Here is a 19,797-nt window from a genome sequence, read left to right as displayed (position 1 = left end):
ATGTTTTATATATATATATGTATGTATATATATATATATATATATATATATATATATGTAGTAATAGAAGAGTGCATTTATTTATTATTATTGTATTTATTTTTAAGTGTATTTTTACCTTGTCTTGCCCTTCTATGTCTTGCCGTTGCTGCGAAACAATTTCACAATCCTGGAATTTACCCTCATTCACCCTCTCATCCCAATTTTATGTTCGAAACCTCCAAAGTCTCCAAAGTCACCCTTTTGAGCGGAAGGTTGCAACATCGGGGAAACCGCTTCGTTTTCCAGCCGAGTCAAATCCAAAAAAACATTTCCGACACACGTGAAACAAAATACCTCCGCGATTATTTTTAATAGACCGGGCGTCGATCGGATCTGGCTCCGCGTACAAATCGTCTCACACGTTATTCACAAAGACAAAAGACTTTTTTATTACATTCAGGCGCTGCATTTGGATTCATTGTCATTTTTTAATTTTTTTCAAAAATCCTTTTGCACAGGAATTTTTCCAGAAACTGAGACGCGACGACTGGCGTTTTATTCTCCCGAAGTCGAATGTTTAAAATCCCCCCCAAAAAAAAATAAATAAATCGATAAATAAAAAAGAGAAGAGATCGGAAATGCTTCGTTTTTTTGTTTTTTTTTAAGCGTCTTTTTTTTTTTTTTTTTTCTATTTTTTTGTTCCCCGGTTCCCTCGGAGGAGGAATCTACCCAGTACCGGCAGAAAAGATCTCCGGAGCAGCTTTCCGCCCGCGGGACTCGACACAGCTCATCTGTCAAGCGCACACACACACACACACACACACACACATGTGCCGGGGTTACTCAGACACACACACACACATGCTTTGCTATCACTGAACGGGCTTCTGGAAGCCCCGAGGGGCCGTCGTTCTCCTGCAAACTGGCTCTCCTCACGGTCACCCTGCAATGATCTACAAGGACACTACAGCTTTGGGTTTCTCCGTGCAAAAAAATTAAAAAAACAACATCAACGCTACATCTTTGCTGTAAACGCCACCTCCAAATCACTTCGCTTGGTTTTGATTTGATAGCGTGTTGATTTAAAGGAGACGAGCGAAATCGTAAATGGTGACAAAGAAAGACGTCAGTGATATTAGAATGACAGGTTGAACTGTTGCATATTTACCGTATTTTCACGACCATAAGACGCACTGCACTAAAAGTCGCAGTCTCAGTGATGTGTGCCATTACTGTATTTAACACACACATAAGGCGCACCTGATTATAAGGCGCAGGTTTATATACAATCCACTTCCCCCCCTTTAACGTTCTCATGGTGTCCTCTACTACGTCCGCCTTACAACAACAACACACACAAGCATACAAGTTTGGGTATATAAAAATAGAGCGGGAGCTAAACTGAGTTTGGTATTTTTTTACCGGTAATCGTCATCAATGGAACCCATGGAAGTCCTCATCCTCTGTTTCTGATTTGAACCCTTGCTCTAAATCTCCATCAAACACACCAGGTTCATTTTCTTCACTGTCAGAGTCGCTTTGTGGCTCCTCAGAAACGATGCCGGCTTTAGCGAAAGCTTGAACAACAGTGCCAGCGGACACGTTAGCCCGAGCATCTACAATCAATTCTCAAATTGTGGCGTAACTCACCACAATTAGTGAAACCGTGGTCTCCGAGAAGACTTTTCGTACCCCGTTGTGCGTATCGCTGGCGTGCTGGTCCCCTTTATCCCGATGTCGAAAGTGGGCGGCACGTCGTCCATGTTTGTGACGTGGCCGGGCTGGATGTGTTTGTCGGCGATGTTTTCAGGGTTGTTAAAACAACGACGTTCTGCATAACGCGCATACCCGTTCTTTTATATACAATAAACGTCCACACTTCCCCCTTTATCGTTCTCATGGTGTTCTCTACTCCGCACGCAGGGCGCGCTGCACATTTTGAAAAAAATCTAAGACTTTTGTGTGCGCCTTATAGTCGTGAAAATACTGTTTTTCATGTTTGAATGACAGAGAGAAGGGTTGCATGTCTATATGTATGAACGAGAGGCTGAGTGGTTTTATCTTTATATAAAATGAATGTTTGTATGTCTCTTTAAGACATGAAATGACACAGTGAATGTTGTACGTCTGTTTTTACGATCGACTGAACGGTTGTATTTATAAAGCGAATGACGGATGGAATGTTGTGTGTTTATTTGAATAACAGGATGAATGATTGCGTGCTTCTTTAAGTCACGCATGACAGAGTTGCATGTCATTTGTTCCGTCCAATTTTTCATCTGCCTGTGCATACAGACTTCCCTGTTAGCATGTTAGCATTAGCGTCACTTAACCCCCGCCACACTGTTATTATTGTTATATAGCGTATTTGGGCAGAGCACGTGCGCAAGTACTGTCAATGCCGTGATTGGCTGCGTAGTGTCATCGCATCGTATCGTGTGATTGGCTGGACACCTGTCACTCAACAGAGTTATGCAGCAAAATGATACAGAAAATTTTTTTACGTATCTAAATCATTTGCAGTGCGTTCACTGAGCTGGATAGGTTTTCTTGTGCACTGAGAGTGCGAGCAGCGCGCAATTGCACAGTTGTGCAGCTTGGAGGGAACATCGGTTCTAAAAATAGCTCGAAATAGGTAAAAAATAGGCAAAAGTCGTCAGCTTTATTTTTTTTACAATTATTATAGAATACAATCCTGTAGTAAAGAATGGAACCAAAGATCAAAACCTGTTTTCAGGCCCAAGCATTAAAAAATAAAAATATAAACATTTTCTTACATTTCTTTTAGAAATACTGCACAGTAAAATAATGATAATAACAAACCGAAGATTCATTTATTCGGTAATGGCGCCCTACAGCCGCACAGAAGTTTGAATTTTTCTGCAATAGTTAACATCTTCTTTTTCCTTTTGGGCATTTTGTCGACATTGCGGAGAAAATTTCCAAGCGTAAATTTGGCAAGCCGTAAAGAGACAATGCGCGGAGATTGTTGACACCGGTTCTACCGTCCAGAACATACTCTACTGTTAAAAAATTAGCATTGAAAAAGTCTGCGAAACAATGAGGCCGCAAAAGGTGAACCGCGTTATTGCGAGGATTAATTTAGTAGAAAATGAATAAGAATAAGAATAAGAACAACTTTATTAATCCCGAAGGAAATTGCTGTGCCAGAGTTACAGAAAATATAACAGTAATAAATAATAAAAGAAAAGGCAGAATTAGAAATAAAAATAAACTATAAACTATAAAGTGTCTCAGTGAAACTATAAAGTGTCTTAGTAAACAGTGATAAAACTATAAGTGTCTTAGTAACAAGTGAGGTAAGGAGTGCACAATAGTATGATAAATAAATGAATGAGTCAGCATGCGGGTTAAATCATGTCTTTATATCTTCTTAGATTCACTGATTCACTCGTTCCCGGACTCATTGTAATCGTTTATTCTTTCCGCGTTCGTCCCCCTTCCTTGCAGGACTTCCTGGGCCAGGCCTTCTGCACGCTGGGCGAGATCGTGGGCTCGCTGGGAAGCCGCCTGGACAAACCGTTGACGTAAGTACACGTGCTGCACGGCCTCGATCGGGGCGCGCGTGATTAACCAACGCCGTCGTTTTGGATTTCACCCCCCCCCGCTTCAGTTCGGTCGCATGAATCGTAAATCAGCGTCCCGTCTTTGAAGCGACGCGGAACGGGGTCGCGAGACCGATGAAAGAGATCCCCCGCCGCCGCCGCCGCCGCCGCCACCCTCCTCTACGCCACCGCCGGCCAAATGAGATGAATAGTTAAACAGCGACGGAGCTCTAATGACAGACCGCAAACACGGCGAGATGGTAAACAGCGAGCGGCGAAAAAGGGGGACGCTTCGCCCGAAGGCGGGCGAGGGGTGGAGGGTGCTGTCAGCCCGGCGCTTCCGGCTCCGTCTCCGAAAGGAGCCTAAACCGAAGCGATCCGTCCGCCGAAGCCGGGGGAGATAATCAGCGGCGTTTCATCCAAATAGCAGCCACATTTATTTATTCATCCTCGCTTTTTATCGCTGATTAGCAAACTAAATAGCATTTAAATCTATTAGCCGGCTCCCGTTTGCCGTTTGTCGAGTATCTCAATTTCAGAACCTTCTCGCGTTTTTTTCCCCAACTAAAGGAGGCGTACGTTCGTCACAATCGGAGCCGCAATGGCGAAATCTACCAAGATCGCCCGAAAACGTTATTTTTTTCAGTCATAGAATTGAATAGAATGTACTTTCTTGAGCCCCAAACTTGTAAAATCAAACTATGACATAAAAACGCTGTACGTAAAAGTAAAAAGGAGCAAAAAAACAGATGTAGGAGCCGTAATTAAGGGCAGGACGTTTCCAAAAAAACAAAACGAAAGAAATTGAATGCAGCACAATCCAATATGGCGTACAATGTAAACAACGCATTCTTCCTCGTGCGCAACAACGTATCCCTCCGCCGTGCTCGCCAACTACTTCTCGTTTTTACGTCAAAAATGTAGAAAAGGGAGACACAAATCCCACATACCGATTCCGAGCCCCGGATTTTTGGCAACGCACGGTTTTGTCGACTCCCAACGCACGAAGACGTACGTTCGTCACAATCAGAGCCGCAATGGCGAAATCTACCAAGATCGCCCGAAAACGTTATTTTTTCAGTCATAGAATTGAATAGAATGTACTTTCCTGAGCCCCAAACTTGTAAAATCAAACTATGACATAAAAACGCCGCACGTAAAAGTAAAAAGTAGCAAAAAACAGATATGGGAGCCGTAATTAAGGGAAGAACGTTTCCGAAAGAAACAAAACGAAAGAAAGCGAATGCAGCACAATCCAATATGGCGCACGATGTAAACAAACCATTCTTCCTCGTACGTGACGACGTATTCCTCCGCCCTGCTCGCCAACTACTTCTCGTTTTTACGTCGAAAACGTGAAAAAGTCGGCCAGGGAGACACAAATCCCATTGACCGATTCCGAGCCCTGGATTTTTGCGCTTTTGTCGACTTCCAACGCACGAAGACGTACTTTCGTCACAATCATTCGCAGAGGAGCCACAGAAGTCATCCACAACCGTTTTTTTTCAGTCACAGAATTAAATAAGCACACTTCATTGGCCCCAAAAGTGGGAAATGTAGACATCTTTCCCGCATCACGGAGGGCTGAAACCGTCAGCAGGCATTAAAAACAGAAACCGAGCTGCTTTCCACATGTTTGCGCTCATATTTCTTCTTCGCTAATTCCAGTCCCACTGAAGCTATGTGTGCGTCAACAATTCAGTTATTTTCATCCAGAGACCACAGTTGTGTTGTGAGCGTGTATGCGTGCATGTGTGTGTGTGTGTGTGTGTGTGTGTAAGCGAGAAAGTGAAAGGGTGAGAGAAATACTGAGTGCGAGACCGCTGCAAGTAAGTAACTGCCCGAGGGTCCACATTCATTCTGTCTGGCTGTTTCTATGAGTGTGTGTATGTGTGTTTGTGTGTGTGTGTGTGTGTGTGTGTGTGTATGTGACAAAAGCGGCAAAGGAAAATCAATGACCAGCTGCTGCAGCTTAATGGGAAAAGTGACACACAAGAAATATGATGTAAGAATGTGTTACTGTCACCATGTTATGTAATCACCTCCGCCTACAGTCATTCACTGTTTTAGACACTTGTGTGTGCGTGTGCGTGTGTGTGTGTGCTTATTTTTTCAAAATATGAAAATATTTAGATAGTCTTCCGCAAAGCTCATGTTTTTGTGTGTTTTTTTTTTTTTTTGTTCTATTTCTTTACGTGTGCCGATTTTAACCGAACAACAAGGTAATCTTTTTAAAACGCAAAAATAAATAGATAAATGAATTCAAACAAATCTCACACCTCGGCGGAGGGGGAGCGTCAGCGGCTTTTAACAAAACCAACAGCGGAAAGAAAAAACTCCCAACAGAGATCGCTACAAGAAAGGGATTATTACTGCTTTGAATATTTTATCAGACGAGAATTCACAACATTGCAAAGACCTTTGAAAAATAGTGTGCTGACATAATTTACCCGGCAACATGTAAATGGAAAAGATGATTGGTCAGACTGCATAGCGATTTTTTTTTTTTTTGTTAATTTGTACGCTTTTAATTTCATATTTTTGTCACTGTTAGTTACCTCGGCAACAGACAATATACAATATAATTTTATATATAAATACAGATATATATGTATGTGTTTATGTATACATATATGTATATTTACATATGTATGGATGTTATGTATGTTGTGTATATATATATACACATACATACATATGTATATACATACACATACAAATATATGTATATATATATATACATAATATAAAAAACTACTTTTATAGGGGATTTTTTAATTTTTCTACACATTTACGTTTCTAGGGCGTTTATATTTTCTAATCTTGTCCCCTTTGAGCTTCTTCTGTAACAAAAAGCAACGTAAACTTGGGGAACAATGTTTTTTTTTATCAAAATCCAATCAAAACCTCCCAATTTTTTTTGCTAGTCGGCCAGTTTGAGCAGCTCGGGCCCCAAATACACACTTTGAAATATTTTCCATCATTTCATTTCCCTCTCACACACACACACACACGAGACATCGATCGGCCGCGAACGATCTCTCGACACAAAGAAAAACCCTCTCCGTGGAAGCGGTTGCCAGATATCTCGCCTTCTCGGTTATGGAACAACAAACCCGCCATCTTTTTCCGTCCGCTTTCTCTTCTTCCGCCGCGGCCGCAGAATTAATTTCGCTGAACGCCTCCCTGAGCATCAAAGGGCGGCGGCGTGTCTCAGGTGATTGGATGAGTGGGGGGTTGGAGAGGAGGCGATGGCGGCGGCGGCGGCGGCGTTTCTCGCTGTGTGTCTTTGTGAGGCCCCGGCTGTCATTATCGGACAGTATTTAGCTCAACGAGATTATCTCTGCGCCTCCCGCACCGGGAGGGAGAGAGGCCCGGGGTCGGCGGTATTCATCGGGGCTATTTTTAGCGTCGGCGCTCCCTCGGCCGAACGCCACCCCTCACCGGGGCAGGGTGTACACAAACGGCGCCGACGAGATGGCGCTCGTTCCTCCTCGGTTAGCGTCGGCCCTCCCGCCCGATCCATCAAAATCATCAAAAATACCATCAAAAATATTTCGTCTCTCTCCCAGACGTCGAGATTCAACCGACGGGGACTGACTTGTCTTCTTTCAGTTGGTTTCTCGATGTACGTCGCAATTCCGTTCCTGACGCGATTTTTACCACCTGTCGGAAAGTATCACAATTGAAATCACAACTCAAAACATCTGTTTAAGGCCGGCATCTGACGCCAACTGCTCTGTCATGCGTATTTCATTTTTTTTTTTTTTTTTTTTTCATTTAATGTATTTTTTTTTAAAATTATAACTTTTACTTATAACTTTAATCATTTTCTCCCTTTTTTTATTTTTATTGTTTTCTTTAAATCTGTATTTTCTGTATAAATCTGTACGGTGTCATTGAGTGTCTGGTAAAGTATCTTAATTTTTTTTTATATTATATATATATATATATATATATATATATATATATATATATATTTTTTTTTAATATATTTTACATATATATATAAATAATATATATATATATGATATATTATTTATATTATTATTATTATATTATTTTGACTATTATTTTTATAAGATCCTATGTCACTCACCTGCACTGACACAGTAGTAAAAGCATAATTTCATCACATAAAAACACTGCACAGTAAAATTAAAGAAAGATGTAGGAGCATATTTGTGGGAAAAAGTCCCATGTTTCTAAACTGTTCAAAAAAATGTATCCACTGTTTTTAAGTTTTATTCTTTTATTTTCTTTTTTTTTTTTTTTAATTTTATTTCCATTATTATTTTACACTTGTATAATATCTTGACAGGTGGGGGGGTGGTAGAATAAAAAAAAAAAAATTAAAAAAAATTGCTAAACACAGCGACAAAATGTTTAAAAACGTTAAAAAAACAAAAATTAAAAAAACTTCTCTCCGGGAAAAGACAGTTTTTCAGATGCTGTCGAACAAGATGCCGGTCAAAAAGATAACATCGCGTCATGATTCTGACAGTATTTAATACGCCGCAGTGGCCCACATTGTGTGCAGTGCAGAGACAATGTGAGGACTGAAAACGCCACTATACATTTTCCGGACTTTCACACACACACGTATATATATCTATATCTATATATATATGTTTGCAGAATCTCTAATTAAAGCATCGCATTCTCAGTTGAGTTGATTTTCCTGCTTATCTGCGTCAGATCCAGTGTTGTCATTGCAGCTGTTAAAAGGATAAAAAAAAGGGGGGAGGGGATAATAATCACTGTTTAATAATCCTGATTTTGTTTCCTGCAGCGGGATCCCCGGGAAGAAGTGCGGCACCGTCATTGTGCGAGCGGAGGAGCTGACCAACTGCAGGGTGAGAACTCTACCCAAGAAAAGGCTTATTTTGCCATCAAAATAATGGAAGTAAAATAGATATTTATACGGCAAAAACCTGTGGTATTGCAAGAAATCTGTGATGTAAAAGTAGATTAAAAAAAAAGCTCAAAATCCCTTTATACTGTGTAATATTTTTATATATTTCAATTTTTAATATTCATGAATTAAAAAAGGAATTCTCTTCTACGATTAGGTTACTTGAGCTGTACGTGCAACACAATTTTATCAGTTTTTTTTTTTTTTTTTTGCAAAACAAGCAAAAACTCTGCCTCACCGACGAGCCCCGAAGAGAATATTTTCACACATTTATTTCTAATCCAAAATTTACAAGATAATGTTCCCCTTTTTTACCTTTTTAATCATTTTTTTTCCTGCAATCAAAGTTCATATTGAGTCGCTTTAATTCACATAATCCTCTGCTTGATATCCGCTAATTTTAAAGTGAATGCTCACCAAATGTGATGCTAATCTGGATCTATAATTGGCAAGAAATTAAAATGTGAATAAAAATAACTAATTAGTTTGTAATTTGCAAACTCATCATTAAAGTATTGCCTTCTTGCAAGTCTACTTTTTCTTCTTTTATTTCATATTTTCGATCCATATGTACGAGATAATGCTTTAATTTTTTCCAATCACTTTTTTTTATTTATTTTTTTTAATTTTTCCAGTAACCAAAGTTAATAAAGTTAGTGCACATAATCCTCTGCTTTTAAGGCTAACCAAGTTATGTTAAGGGTGAGGCAATTTATTTAAATATAGCATACAGCTAAACATTATTTCTTTTCAGGTTTCTTAGAAAGAAATTAAAGCCAAGAAATTAAAATTTGAATAAAAATAACTGATTAGTTTGTAATTCGCAAACTCATCAGGAAAGTATCGCCTTCTTTCAAGTCTACTTTTTCTTCTTTTATTACATATTTTTAATTCATATGTACGAGATAATGCTTTAATTTTTTCCAATCACTTTTTGATTTTTTTAAATTTTAAAAAAAAATTTCCAGTAACCAAAGTTAATAAAGTTAGCGCACATAATCCTCTGCTTTTAAGGCTAACCAAGTTATGTTAAGGGTGAGGCAATTTATTTAGATATAGCATACAGTTAAACATTATTTCTTTTCAGGTTTCTTAGAAAGAAATTAAAGCCAAGAAATTAAAATTTGAATAAAAATAACTGATTAGTTTGTAATTCGCAAACTCATCAGGAAAGTATTGCCTTCTTTCAAGTCTGATTTTTCTTCTTTTATTACATATTTTTAATCCATATGTACGAGATAATGCTTTAATTTTTTCCAATCACTTTTTAGATTTTTTGAAATTTTTAAAAAAATTTTCCAGTAACCAAAGTTAATAAAGTTAGCGCACATAATCCTCTGCTTTTAAGGCTAACCAAGTTATGTTAAGGGTGAGGCAATTTATTTAAATATAGCATACAGCTAAACATTATTTCTTTTCAGGTTTCTTTCTTTTCTTGTAGCAACGTAAATTGACAATAAAACTTCTCGAGTCTTGATATGCCGCCTTTTATTTTTTAAAACCGCTGATCCGAAATCCGAAATCCACGCTTTCCCGTCCTCTCAGGAGTCGGTGATGCTGCAGTTCTGCGGCAACAAGCTGGACAAGAAGGACTTCTTCGGAAAATCGGACCCCTTCCTCGTCTTTTACCGCAGCAACGAAGACGGATCGTGAGTCCGACTGCGATCGCGGCTATCCGACGTGTCTGACACACACACACACACACACACACCCACACACACGTGCGCAAACACGACATGAAAGATGCATACGGACGCCTCGCCGAGATTGTTCATGCTCCAAAAAGCTCCCATACATCTATAAGGGCCAAACCGCCTATGCGATGTTGCGTAACACCCGGAGCCGTGCATGGGACTCACGCCGTCCGGCCGATGATCAGACACAACGGGACGGCGTTGACAAGGAGGGTGAAGAAAGAAAGAAAAATAAAAAGCGAGAGACGCCTGATAAGATGCAGTTAAGTGATGGAAGAAAGGAAAAACCAAGCGTGGCGCGGAATTGACTTTCTTGCCCCGCAGATGCTTTTACGCGAGCCGACTGGAGCTGCCGCGTCACAGGATGTGGAAAACCATCATCTCGCTCCAAAAGACTTATTTTTTTTTTTGTTTGCAGCGGCGGCTATGAATTTCACTGGGTCGCTATTTACAAGAATACAGAATACTGTTTTTTCTGCAATTTTTTTCCCACCGTGCAGTGTTTTAAAAACACATTAAAAGATGTTTTTTTTTTTTTTATTTGTTCCCGCAGGTACACTATTTGCCACAAGACCGAGGTGGTGAAGAACACCCTGGATCCGGTGTGGCAGGCGTTTAAAATTCCCGTCAGGGCGCTCTGCAACGGAGACTACGACAGGTACTCCCCCTCGTCTCCGTGCATTTTTAAATTATTATACGTGTTACTCCAAAATCCGCGTCTTTATCTCTCAGGTTTGCGCCGTCTCCCCAAATTCACATTCAGTTCAGTTTTTTTTGTTTTTTTTTTTGGCGTCCCTGCGCACATTTCTAACGCTTTCTAGAATTTCAAAACAATTAGATAAAAATCTTAGCTTATCACATATTTTTCATCCAAATTTACAAGATAATGTGAATTGTTTTTTTTTCCTTTTTTTTCATCAAAGTTGATATCAGGATGCTAATTTTAAGGCTAATGCTAATCAACTGATGCTAATGCTAATGACCAGGGCAGTTCAGCTAGCTAAAGTTTAAATCATCAATCATCAGTTCGGTTGTCAAAAAAGAAAAGTCAAGTGAATTTTTATGCAAATAACAATTTGGATAAAATCACGGCAAATTCAGGTCAATACAAATCTACAATAAATGTGTTTTATACATTCATTGTAATTTTTCTTTTTTGTTTTTTTCCGACACGATGCCCGATGCTGCAGGAATTAGTAGCGAGGATTTTATTTTGTCACAAGTGACTCCCGACTCATGGCGTCTTTCCCATAAGCCGAGGAAAGTGTCGGGGCTGCACTTCATCGGCGGATAAGTAGATTATAAAACTTCACCACGAGGTCTTTTTTTTTTTTAGGAGGTTTCCAGCAAGCATGGAAGAAAAAAACACACACCTCTGACCCTTCGCTGCAACATGCAGAGTCCTATTTACAAGAAACTGGATTTTAAGGGGGTTTTATGGCGTCAGCTAAAAGGAATTTAAGGCGCTTTTTCAGGGGAAATCAGGACCGGGAAGCACGAATGAAATCGAACGTACGGCCGAGACGCAAACATTACGACTCGTCCTTTAAGCGTCTCGGTCTCCCGTCCTCCCACGCACGGCTGGACGCACCAATTATTATAAATCGGTGCCGCTAATTGGATTTTTTAATGGGATCTCCCCCCTTGCAGGAGCATCAAGGTGGAGGTGTACGACTGGGATCGAGACGGCGGGTGAGGCTGCTTTCTGTCTCTTGAGTGATCTTTCATTAACCGTCAGAACTAGTTAGTGACCTATTAACGCTCTTAACTCGCTCCTTAAAACCACCTGTGAATAACGCTTTTTTCCCGATACCAAAAACTTCTAAATTTGTCTGATAGTTGCTACATCCATGGCTGCAGCTACATGATTACTATTTATTTATCCGACATCACTATGGAAGCCAAAATAAGCAACATGTAAACACTTCGAATCTTGATTTTTTTTTTTTTTTTTCTTTTTACGGGAAAAAAAAATCTAGAGTAATGGATTTCCAGTTGAGACTTAGCAGTTGGATTTTCCAAGCGTGCATTTTGATTTGTTAATTCAAGTGCTATCCTAAATGCACAACAAGCAGCACAGATAATGAATGAATACATTTTAAGTTTGAATAAATATGTGGGAATGAAGACTTTACCAAGGAACTACATTTCTTCTTTCCTTATCAGCACTGGGGTTGAATTATTTGAATGTAAACAAATGCATTTGTTAATTAATTTCATTTCATCAAAAGAGAAATAACTAAATTGAAACACCCCCCCACACACAAAAAATTGTTTTTAAATGTAATTTTTTTTGTATTTAATTACATTTTTTTCTCTCATTAACACATCATATGCAGAAAATCTGTAAACAAACGAACAACCACCCCATTTTTTTTTAATTTAATCCAAATCTGTTTTTGTCTTTTTTTTTTTGTCTCATTAACAAATCATATAGAGACAAAGCACTTTAAACAACTACACAAAACCAAAAAAATGTGATTCTTTAAAATGTTTACTTTAAATTTTCTCCCATCAACCTGCCATCAAAAGACAAAGCAATCTAAACAAATACACAAAAAACAAACAAAACTTTTTTTGTTTGATTAGAATTTTTTTCTCTTACCAACAAGTCATGAAGAGATAAAGCATTCCAACAAACAATACACAAAACCCCCAAAAATTTTGTTTTAACTCAAATCTGTTTTTTTGATTTTTGATTTTTTTTTTCCCTCATCAACACGTCATAAAGAGAAACACGTCAACACATCATAAAAACAATGAAAAATAATTTTTGGACATTTAATTTAAAACTTTTTCAAATTTATTTCCTAAAACTGACTCTTTAAGCTCCCGTGAAGCGTTTTCCCCTTCAGTATCCGTGTATAATTTATGAAAAAAAAAAAAAAAAAAAAAAAAAAAAAACAGGCTTATTTGCTTTTTACCACTCGAAAAGCTTTTTTTATTTTATTTTTTTTATAATTATCAACCAACGGGCGAAATACGGGCGCATATGTGCCAATTAGCGCTACGGCGTCTTAGGATGGCGCTCACAGATCACACTTTGGAATGGAGTCCTGATTTACACTGAATCAATTTTTACATTTCTTTTCCTCCCGGTGTGAAAATGGATGCACTTTTACCCACAACTCTCCGCGTCGAAGCCCTTATTAACTATTAACGCTGCAGAAACGCTCTCCCGGCGGATGAAATCACACGATAAATGATCTTTTTGCTTATTTTCCCACAAAAAAAAAAAAAAAAAAAAAAAGATCGAAATCGATAACCCAAAGTTATTTTTGCCCTTTTTTTTTTCTTCCTGAGTTTTCGCCTCGCTAATTGCCGATCCTGATTCCGACTGCGCGGATAGCATAAAAATTGGTTGCTAGGCCTTTGCATCGGGTAACCAAGGAGCTTGTTAGAGACGCTCATTGAAATCTCTTCGCAGATAAAAGAAAATGTAACTGCCAAACGAATTTCCCCCCGTTATTATTCGTCGCCGAAAGGGCTTTTCTATTTTCCTCTATTTAACTCTGCGCGTTTGGTTTCGCTCACAGGCACGATTTCATCGGCGAGTTCAGCACCAGCTACAGAGAAATGTCCAGAAGCCAGTCGCAGTTCCACATATATGAGGTGATGCCCTGCACACACACACACACGCACACACACACACACATGTAATTTGACATTTAAAAAAAAAAAAAAAAAGGTTAAATAATATGAGTTTTCCAAGATGTGAGCCGTGTCGATTTTCTGGTTTTAAAATAAGAAAAATGTACTTTATAAATCAAAATAGGGGTTAACAAAATAGGGATTAATAGCACAACAGGTAATTTTAACAGGGAATTGAATTGGATATACTAAACTGCACATTGCAAATCATATCAAATCATTAGCCTTGGGCACGGGTCGGCAACCCGCGGCTATTTAATTCAAATTTATTTTAGTTTAGTTTGTTCATTTTGAAAATGTAATTTTAAATTTGAACATGATGGTGATGTTAAAATATTTTTGGTGCGACTGCATGTGCCAGTAAAAGGATGACGGCAAATAAATACCATAGTAAATAATTATTCATGATAATTATAAATGAATATAATAAATACAAGAAGGAATCCAATAGATGTTGAATATTTTGCTTAAAAGTAACTTTTTTTTCTGAGTTCAAAATGTTTCGTTGCATGCAGAAATTTCATTTTCTCTGCTCATTGATTAAAAAAAAACAACACATATTTTATTTATAAATAGCATAAAGGCAACAAAAACATAACGTTACATGGTGTGTTAATTCATTTTAAATTTCAAAAGGATTGGAACAGGTCGAAATGGCACATTAGCATCTAGCTTTGCGATCAGTTAGCATCTTTTTTCGTTATTTTGTCATTTGTATGACGGAATTTTGCGTACTTGTATTTAGTAGAAAACATGACTTTATTTTTCCAAAGGCTAATGCATCTAATCAACCGCATCAATAACACACGTAGTGTGACCCCGAAACCCCCAAATTTTGAAACTGCTGTCCTGAGCCGTCGGCTCGCATCAACCTGATTCCGCCGCTTCATCTCCGATTCAGTTTTTGCGTCTCGAACCGTCGATTAGTCAAAGTCCGTCTCTCGTACCTTTGCTAGCAACGTGTGACACAATCTGAGCCCTTGTTTTGTCGGCGCAGGTGCTAAATCCAAAGAAGAAAGGGAAGAAGAAGAAGAAGTACCAAAACTCAGGGACGGTGAGTCAGCAGTCGTCCCGTCTCTGGTTGCGCGCCGGTCTTTTCTGACAACAAAAGGCCCTCGACAAGCCCCTTTGTCCGCCTTCTAGAAGGCTTCTCGTCGTCGGAGAGGATTAAGAACAGAAGTAAACATCGGCCATACTCCCCGGCCCCAGAACAGATCATGTACTTGTACCTGATCTGATGTTTTCCTTAAGTTTTCGGTCATTTCATCGTCACCCGTCGTCCAGATTTGGACATTTGTTTTTTTTCGCAGCGCACCTCAGTTGCTCTCTTGGTACTGTCGTCAACAAGGACGGTTTTAATGCTTGTTAATTAGTCACATTGCCTCTTATACCGTCATTTAACGCAATCTGTTTTTATACCAGGAGCGTAAACGTAACCGCTACATTATTGGGTCGGATCGTCCTCGGTTTCCAGTCGTTTCGAGGGTTTCATAAGCTAGCCATTAGCTTGCGCGCGCTGGTGTCGCATTGTTGGCTTTTGCAACGCTTGAGCTGTTTTAGCGAATGTTTGCTTTCAGAAACGCAAATATCGCGTTTCATGCCATTTATTTTCTCCCCGTAGAAGTTTGATTTTGTTCGATTATCCATCGGTAAAACAAGGAAAAGTAAATACGTTTATTAGCAAAAACGTTCACGTCCCTTTGTGTCCCCGTCTGTCGTTTATTCGTCGTGGTTCTATTAAGAGAATACCTTACGAATATCAGCAAGTTTTACCGTCCAAAAAGCGCATTTTCTGCCCGCTTTCCTGTTTCCGCCTCTTCGAGTTCCGTTTCCGTCCGATTAAACTTCACCCATTTAGAGGACGATCGGCTAAAATTGATTTTCCGTCCTCTAAGGTGACCCTCCTGTCCTGCCTGGTGGACACAGAGCTCTCCTTCCTGGATTACATCAGGGGCGGGTAAGTCGGCACGTCCGGCCGCTAACCAGATCACACCCGGGAGAATCCCATCGCGCGCAGGATTTCCAGAGCCGCGTCCATCTCCGATATTAAGACGGACAGCTGCTGATAACCCGCCGCGTAATTGCCCGCCGCCGCCGCCCCGCTTTGAAACACGCCGCGTTATAATCCGCCGTGATTAACGGCTACCGCCACCGTTCATTTTTATTTTTTTTAATTTTATTTTTTTATTTCTCCCCTCCCCGCTCTCTTGCAGGACGCAGATTAATTTCACAGTGGCCATCGATTTCACGGCATCAAACGGTGAGTCGCTTCAATCCACGTCAAGTGTGTCAAACTGATAAAAGTTAACACCCAGATCTTAATCCAACGTTGACCTGATCACTTTTTTTTTTTTTTTTTTTTAAATCATCTCCTTTAAATACCGACTCCTCGCTCATTCCCCTCCTTCCGTTAAGCCGATGAATTCATTTGAATACTTTCCGAGGCCTCCCGTCTCAGATTGATCTCCCGTCGAAATAATGTTTTCCCATCATTTTTTCTTTTTTTTTTTTTTTGCTGTCAAGGTAATAAATTTCTTTTCTTTTCGGCGGAACGATGTTCTTATTTTGGCACTAAATGATTCACAACGTGTAATCAAGTTTCGGACGTTTGGCAGGAATTTTAAGTTCATTCCTGGGAAAATTGTTGGGATCATAAGATAAGATAAGATAAGATAAGATAAGATAAGATAAGATAAGATAAGAACAACTTTATTTATCCCGAGGGAAATTGTTGTGCCAGAGTTTCAAGCAAAAACATAACAAAAATAGATAATAGTAGGAAGGAGGGAGAATAAGAAATACAATAAAATATAGTGTCAAGGTTAAGGTTGTCAAGGTTATATTGTATAATGTAATAACCAGACTACTGTGAGAAAAATGGTTTACTAAATATGGCAAATGATATTGTTTTTTATCATTATTAGGCAGCTGTAATATTATGAAACATTAATTCTGACTTTAATTAACAAAGGATTTTCAGGAATCCAGTGCGATGAATTAATCATCTTTTCAAAACAGCTTATTCCATCTGATGCCAACCACTGTCATATTTATTTTTTATACATATTTTTTATTTTTTTAATTTATTATGTATGTATATATTATTTATTTATTTATTTATTTTTCTTTTACCACTTTGTCACTTTTATTGTTTTTGTTTTTATTGTCTTAACAAACCTCTATGCTGTGTATATGCATATGTCTGAACCTTGTCCTTAAGTAAAATGTGTTATTTTAATAAGAATTATTATTAAGATTGCTGTTACTATAATTATTATTATCTTATTATTTCTTAATTGTACCATGTTGGCTAATAGTTAGAGACAAGAAATTTAAGATATAAGTTGCGTCGCGCAAATGATAAATAAACATCAGTCAGAGTTACACCGCACGGTATAAATATGCGAGCGCCAAAGAAATTGGGTCAATGATTAAGTAAAGAGGAGGCGAGGCGGCAGAGACGGCTCTATTTATTGATCATTATTTAATCATTAACTGATTAACAAATGAAGTCAATCTCGTGAGGTCGGCTATTTAAAGTTTAGTGACGGGAAAAACATGTTTTCTTTGCCACTTCGGTCTCTTTTTCTGACAAAACAAGGCTTCTCGCTTTGACCGTCTTTATTTTTATCTCGTCTCCAAGCCAAAAATATATGATCGGACGCTATAAACTCTGCTTACTACCTCTATTATTATCTTACCGCGCTTTTATTTTTTTCAGAGCAGCTTCTATAAACAGCAAACCGGAGTGTGTGTGTGTATATATACTTATATATATTTAGTTTTTTATTTATTCATGAGGTGGAGTGGTAAGGGGTCACTCGGAGCGGCTCCTTCGCCTCAGAGGTTTTTTTTTTTTTTAAAAAAAAAGAAAATGTGCCGCTGCGCCCGGGAGAACAAATTCAAAACTCACGTGTATTTATTTATTTTTTATTCCGAGAGTTTTTTTGTGTTTTTTTTTTTTTTTTTAATTTTTCCTTAGTCACGTCCCATCCCTTTCCGCCCGCAGGCAACCCGTCCCAGCCCACCTCGCTCCACTACATGAGCCCGTACCAGCTCAACGACTACGCCATGGCGTTGCGGGCCGTGGGCGAGATCATCCAGGACTACGACAGCGACAAGATGTTTCCGGCGCTGGGCTTCGGCGCCAAGCTGCCGCCCGATGGACGGGTCTCGCACGAGTTCGCTCTGGTGAGAAGCTTCAACCCTCTTGTACCCGTGTCCGTAGAGTCCAAAATTAGGGGTATACCGTAATCCGCCTTATCGTCTTGGTGGTCCGTTTTACCGCAACATGCGTTGGCTACTTGTAGCGTAGCTTCCTTGGTGTTACGAGAATTAAAGTTTGTGATTTATGTCAACCTCTACTGAGACGCCCCTTGTTCTGCACCTTCTGCCATTGGACCCAAGCGGTAAAGGAAGACGCTAAGCAATAAGAATGTTGGGGTGCCCATAAAGCTTTAAGATATCTATAGATAACAAAAATACAGTCGCTACTTTGCGGATTTTAACGTAAACCAGGGGTGTCCAAACTTTTGGCTAAGAGGGTCATATTTGGTGAGGTGAAAATATGTGAATTTTTGATGGACTCGTGCTTTCGGCGCAGGCTAACAAACTCTCAACTCAGTTCCTTTCGCCTCTCTTAACGTCAGATGAAACGTCTTCAGGGAAACATTAGCAAACTTCTTCTCAGGAACAATTTTTTCTCTTAAATAAATTCACCCTCGGTAAAAGATTTGCACTGCTCGGCGATCTGCGTTGCCACATCGTAGCTTGGCTTTGCGTGATTTTCATTTGACTCGCTTGTAAAAAACAATTAAATCACCGCGTTCGTTCCCGGTTAGCTTGTTGTAGTAGTTGCGTGTTTCGTCCGGCAGTGCCTCTTGATGTTGAATTCCCTGAAAACAGAACCAGACGCGCTCAACAAAAATCCGCAAAGTAGCGATCGTATTTCTATTTTGTTATCTATAGATATCTTAAAGCTTTATGAGCATCCCCATATTCTTATTGGTTAGCATCTTCCTCTACCGCTTGGGTCCAATGCCAGAAGGTGCAGAACAAGGGGCGTCACAGTAGAGGTTGAAATAAATCACAAACTTTAACTCACGTAACACCAAGAAGCGAAGCTATAAGTAGCTTTCGCATTTTTCTCTGTATCATTTTGCTGTGTAACTCAGTGAGTGTCCAGCCAATCATACGATACGATACAATTATGCTACGCAACCAATCACGGCATTGACAGTACTTGCGCACATGCCCTCCCCATACACGCCGTATAACAATAATAACAGTGTGGCGGAGTTAAGTGACGCTAATGCTAACATGCTAACCCCTTATCAGGGAATGTGATCCGTCCACTCACCAAACCAAAATAAAAAAGAAATGCGGTTCTTTTAAGTTGGAATGACTGTCGGAATATGTGCAAATAGAAGAACAAGCGGTGAAACCGGATGACATTTTTTCTTTTTTGAGTGAGAAAGGTCTGCTCTGCAAATCATGCAGTGAAGCTAAAGCAGTAAGCGAGTTTTCTGATGGAAAAATATGAACTATGATCCCAGGTGTGATACTGGTGTGTGTCCACACAGCGTGCACATCTAATGTTGCTCACATTGGTCCTCGCCGTGCTCAGGGAAGTTGTCTGTATGCACAGACATATGAAACATTAGAGGGAACATTGTTTACAGTCGCCATTTTTGAAACGTGCCGGAGTGGATCCCGCAAGATCCGCGGCGAGAGCGTGGCCGCAGGTCGACTGCCATCTTCTGGTGAAATATAAAAGTGCGCTGCATATTGTTGATTTTACAACAGAGGCTGCGGGCCGGTGTACATTTAGATGCGGGCCTCATTTTGCCCGCGGGCCGGACTTTGGACGAGCCTGCTGTCTTTACTGAGAAGTAGTCCCAACAACTAGAATAGTTTTGTTTTAAAATCCGTCGCCGTGTTGAACCAGCAAGAGTTTGGGTGTCTTGGATGATCGATACGACGATATCTC

General features: G+C 39.5%; 1 protein-coding gene across 1 annotated transcript in view; it reads left to right on the top strand.

Moving 5' to 3' along the window:
• The window catches only part of LOC147232407 (copine-8-like), a 77,908-nt gene that overhangs the window by 41,103 nt on the left and 17,008 nt on the right, over positions 1-19,797 (top strand). Inside the window, exons 6-15 of the mRNA XM_086149232.1 lie at positions 3,454-3,530; positions 8,341-8,404; positions 10,009-10,112; positions 10,711-10,815; positions 11,808-11,849; positions 13,694-13,769; positions 14,806-14,862; positions 15,704-15,765; positions 16,022-16,068; positions 17,818-17,999. Of these exons, the coding sequence (XP_086005358.1) occupies positions 3,454-3,530; positions 8,341-8,404; positions 10,009-10,112; positions 10,711-10,815; positions 11,808-11,849; positions 13,694-13,769; positions 14,806-14,862; positions 15,704-15,765; positions 16,022-16,068; positions 17,818-17,999 (816 nt within the window). The remainder of the gene's footprint in view (positions 1-3,453; positions 3,531-8,340; positions 8,405-10,008; positions 10,113-10,710; positions 10,816-11,807; positions 11,850-13,693; positions 13,770-14,805; positions 14,863-15,703; positions 15,766-16,021; positions 16,069-17,817; positions 18,000-19,797) is intronic.

This window comes from Fistularia commersonii, chromosome 7, assembly GCF_037954325.1.
Source record: "Fistularia commersonii isolate RoL2024-O1a breed Wild chromosome 7, RoL_Fcom_v1.0, whole genome shotgun sequence".
NCBI classification, from domain to species: Eukaryota; Metazoa; Chordata; class Actinopteri; order Syngnathiformes; family Fistulariidae; genus Fistularia; species Fistularia commersonii.
Note: the sequence above shows the minus strand (reverse complement) of the source record. Positions and strands in the feature narration are given on the sequence as shown.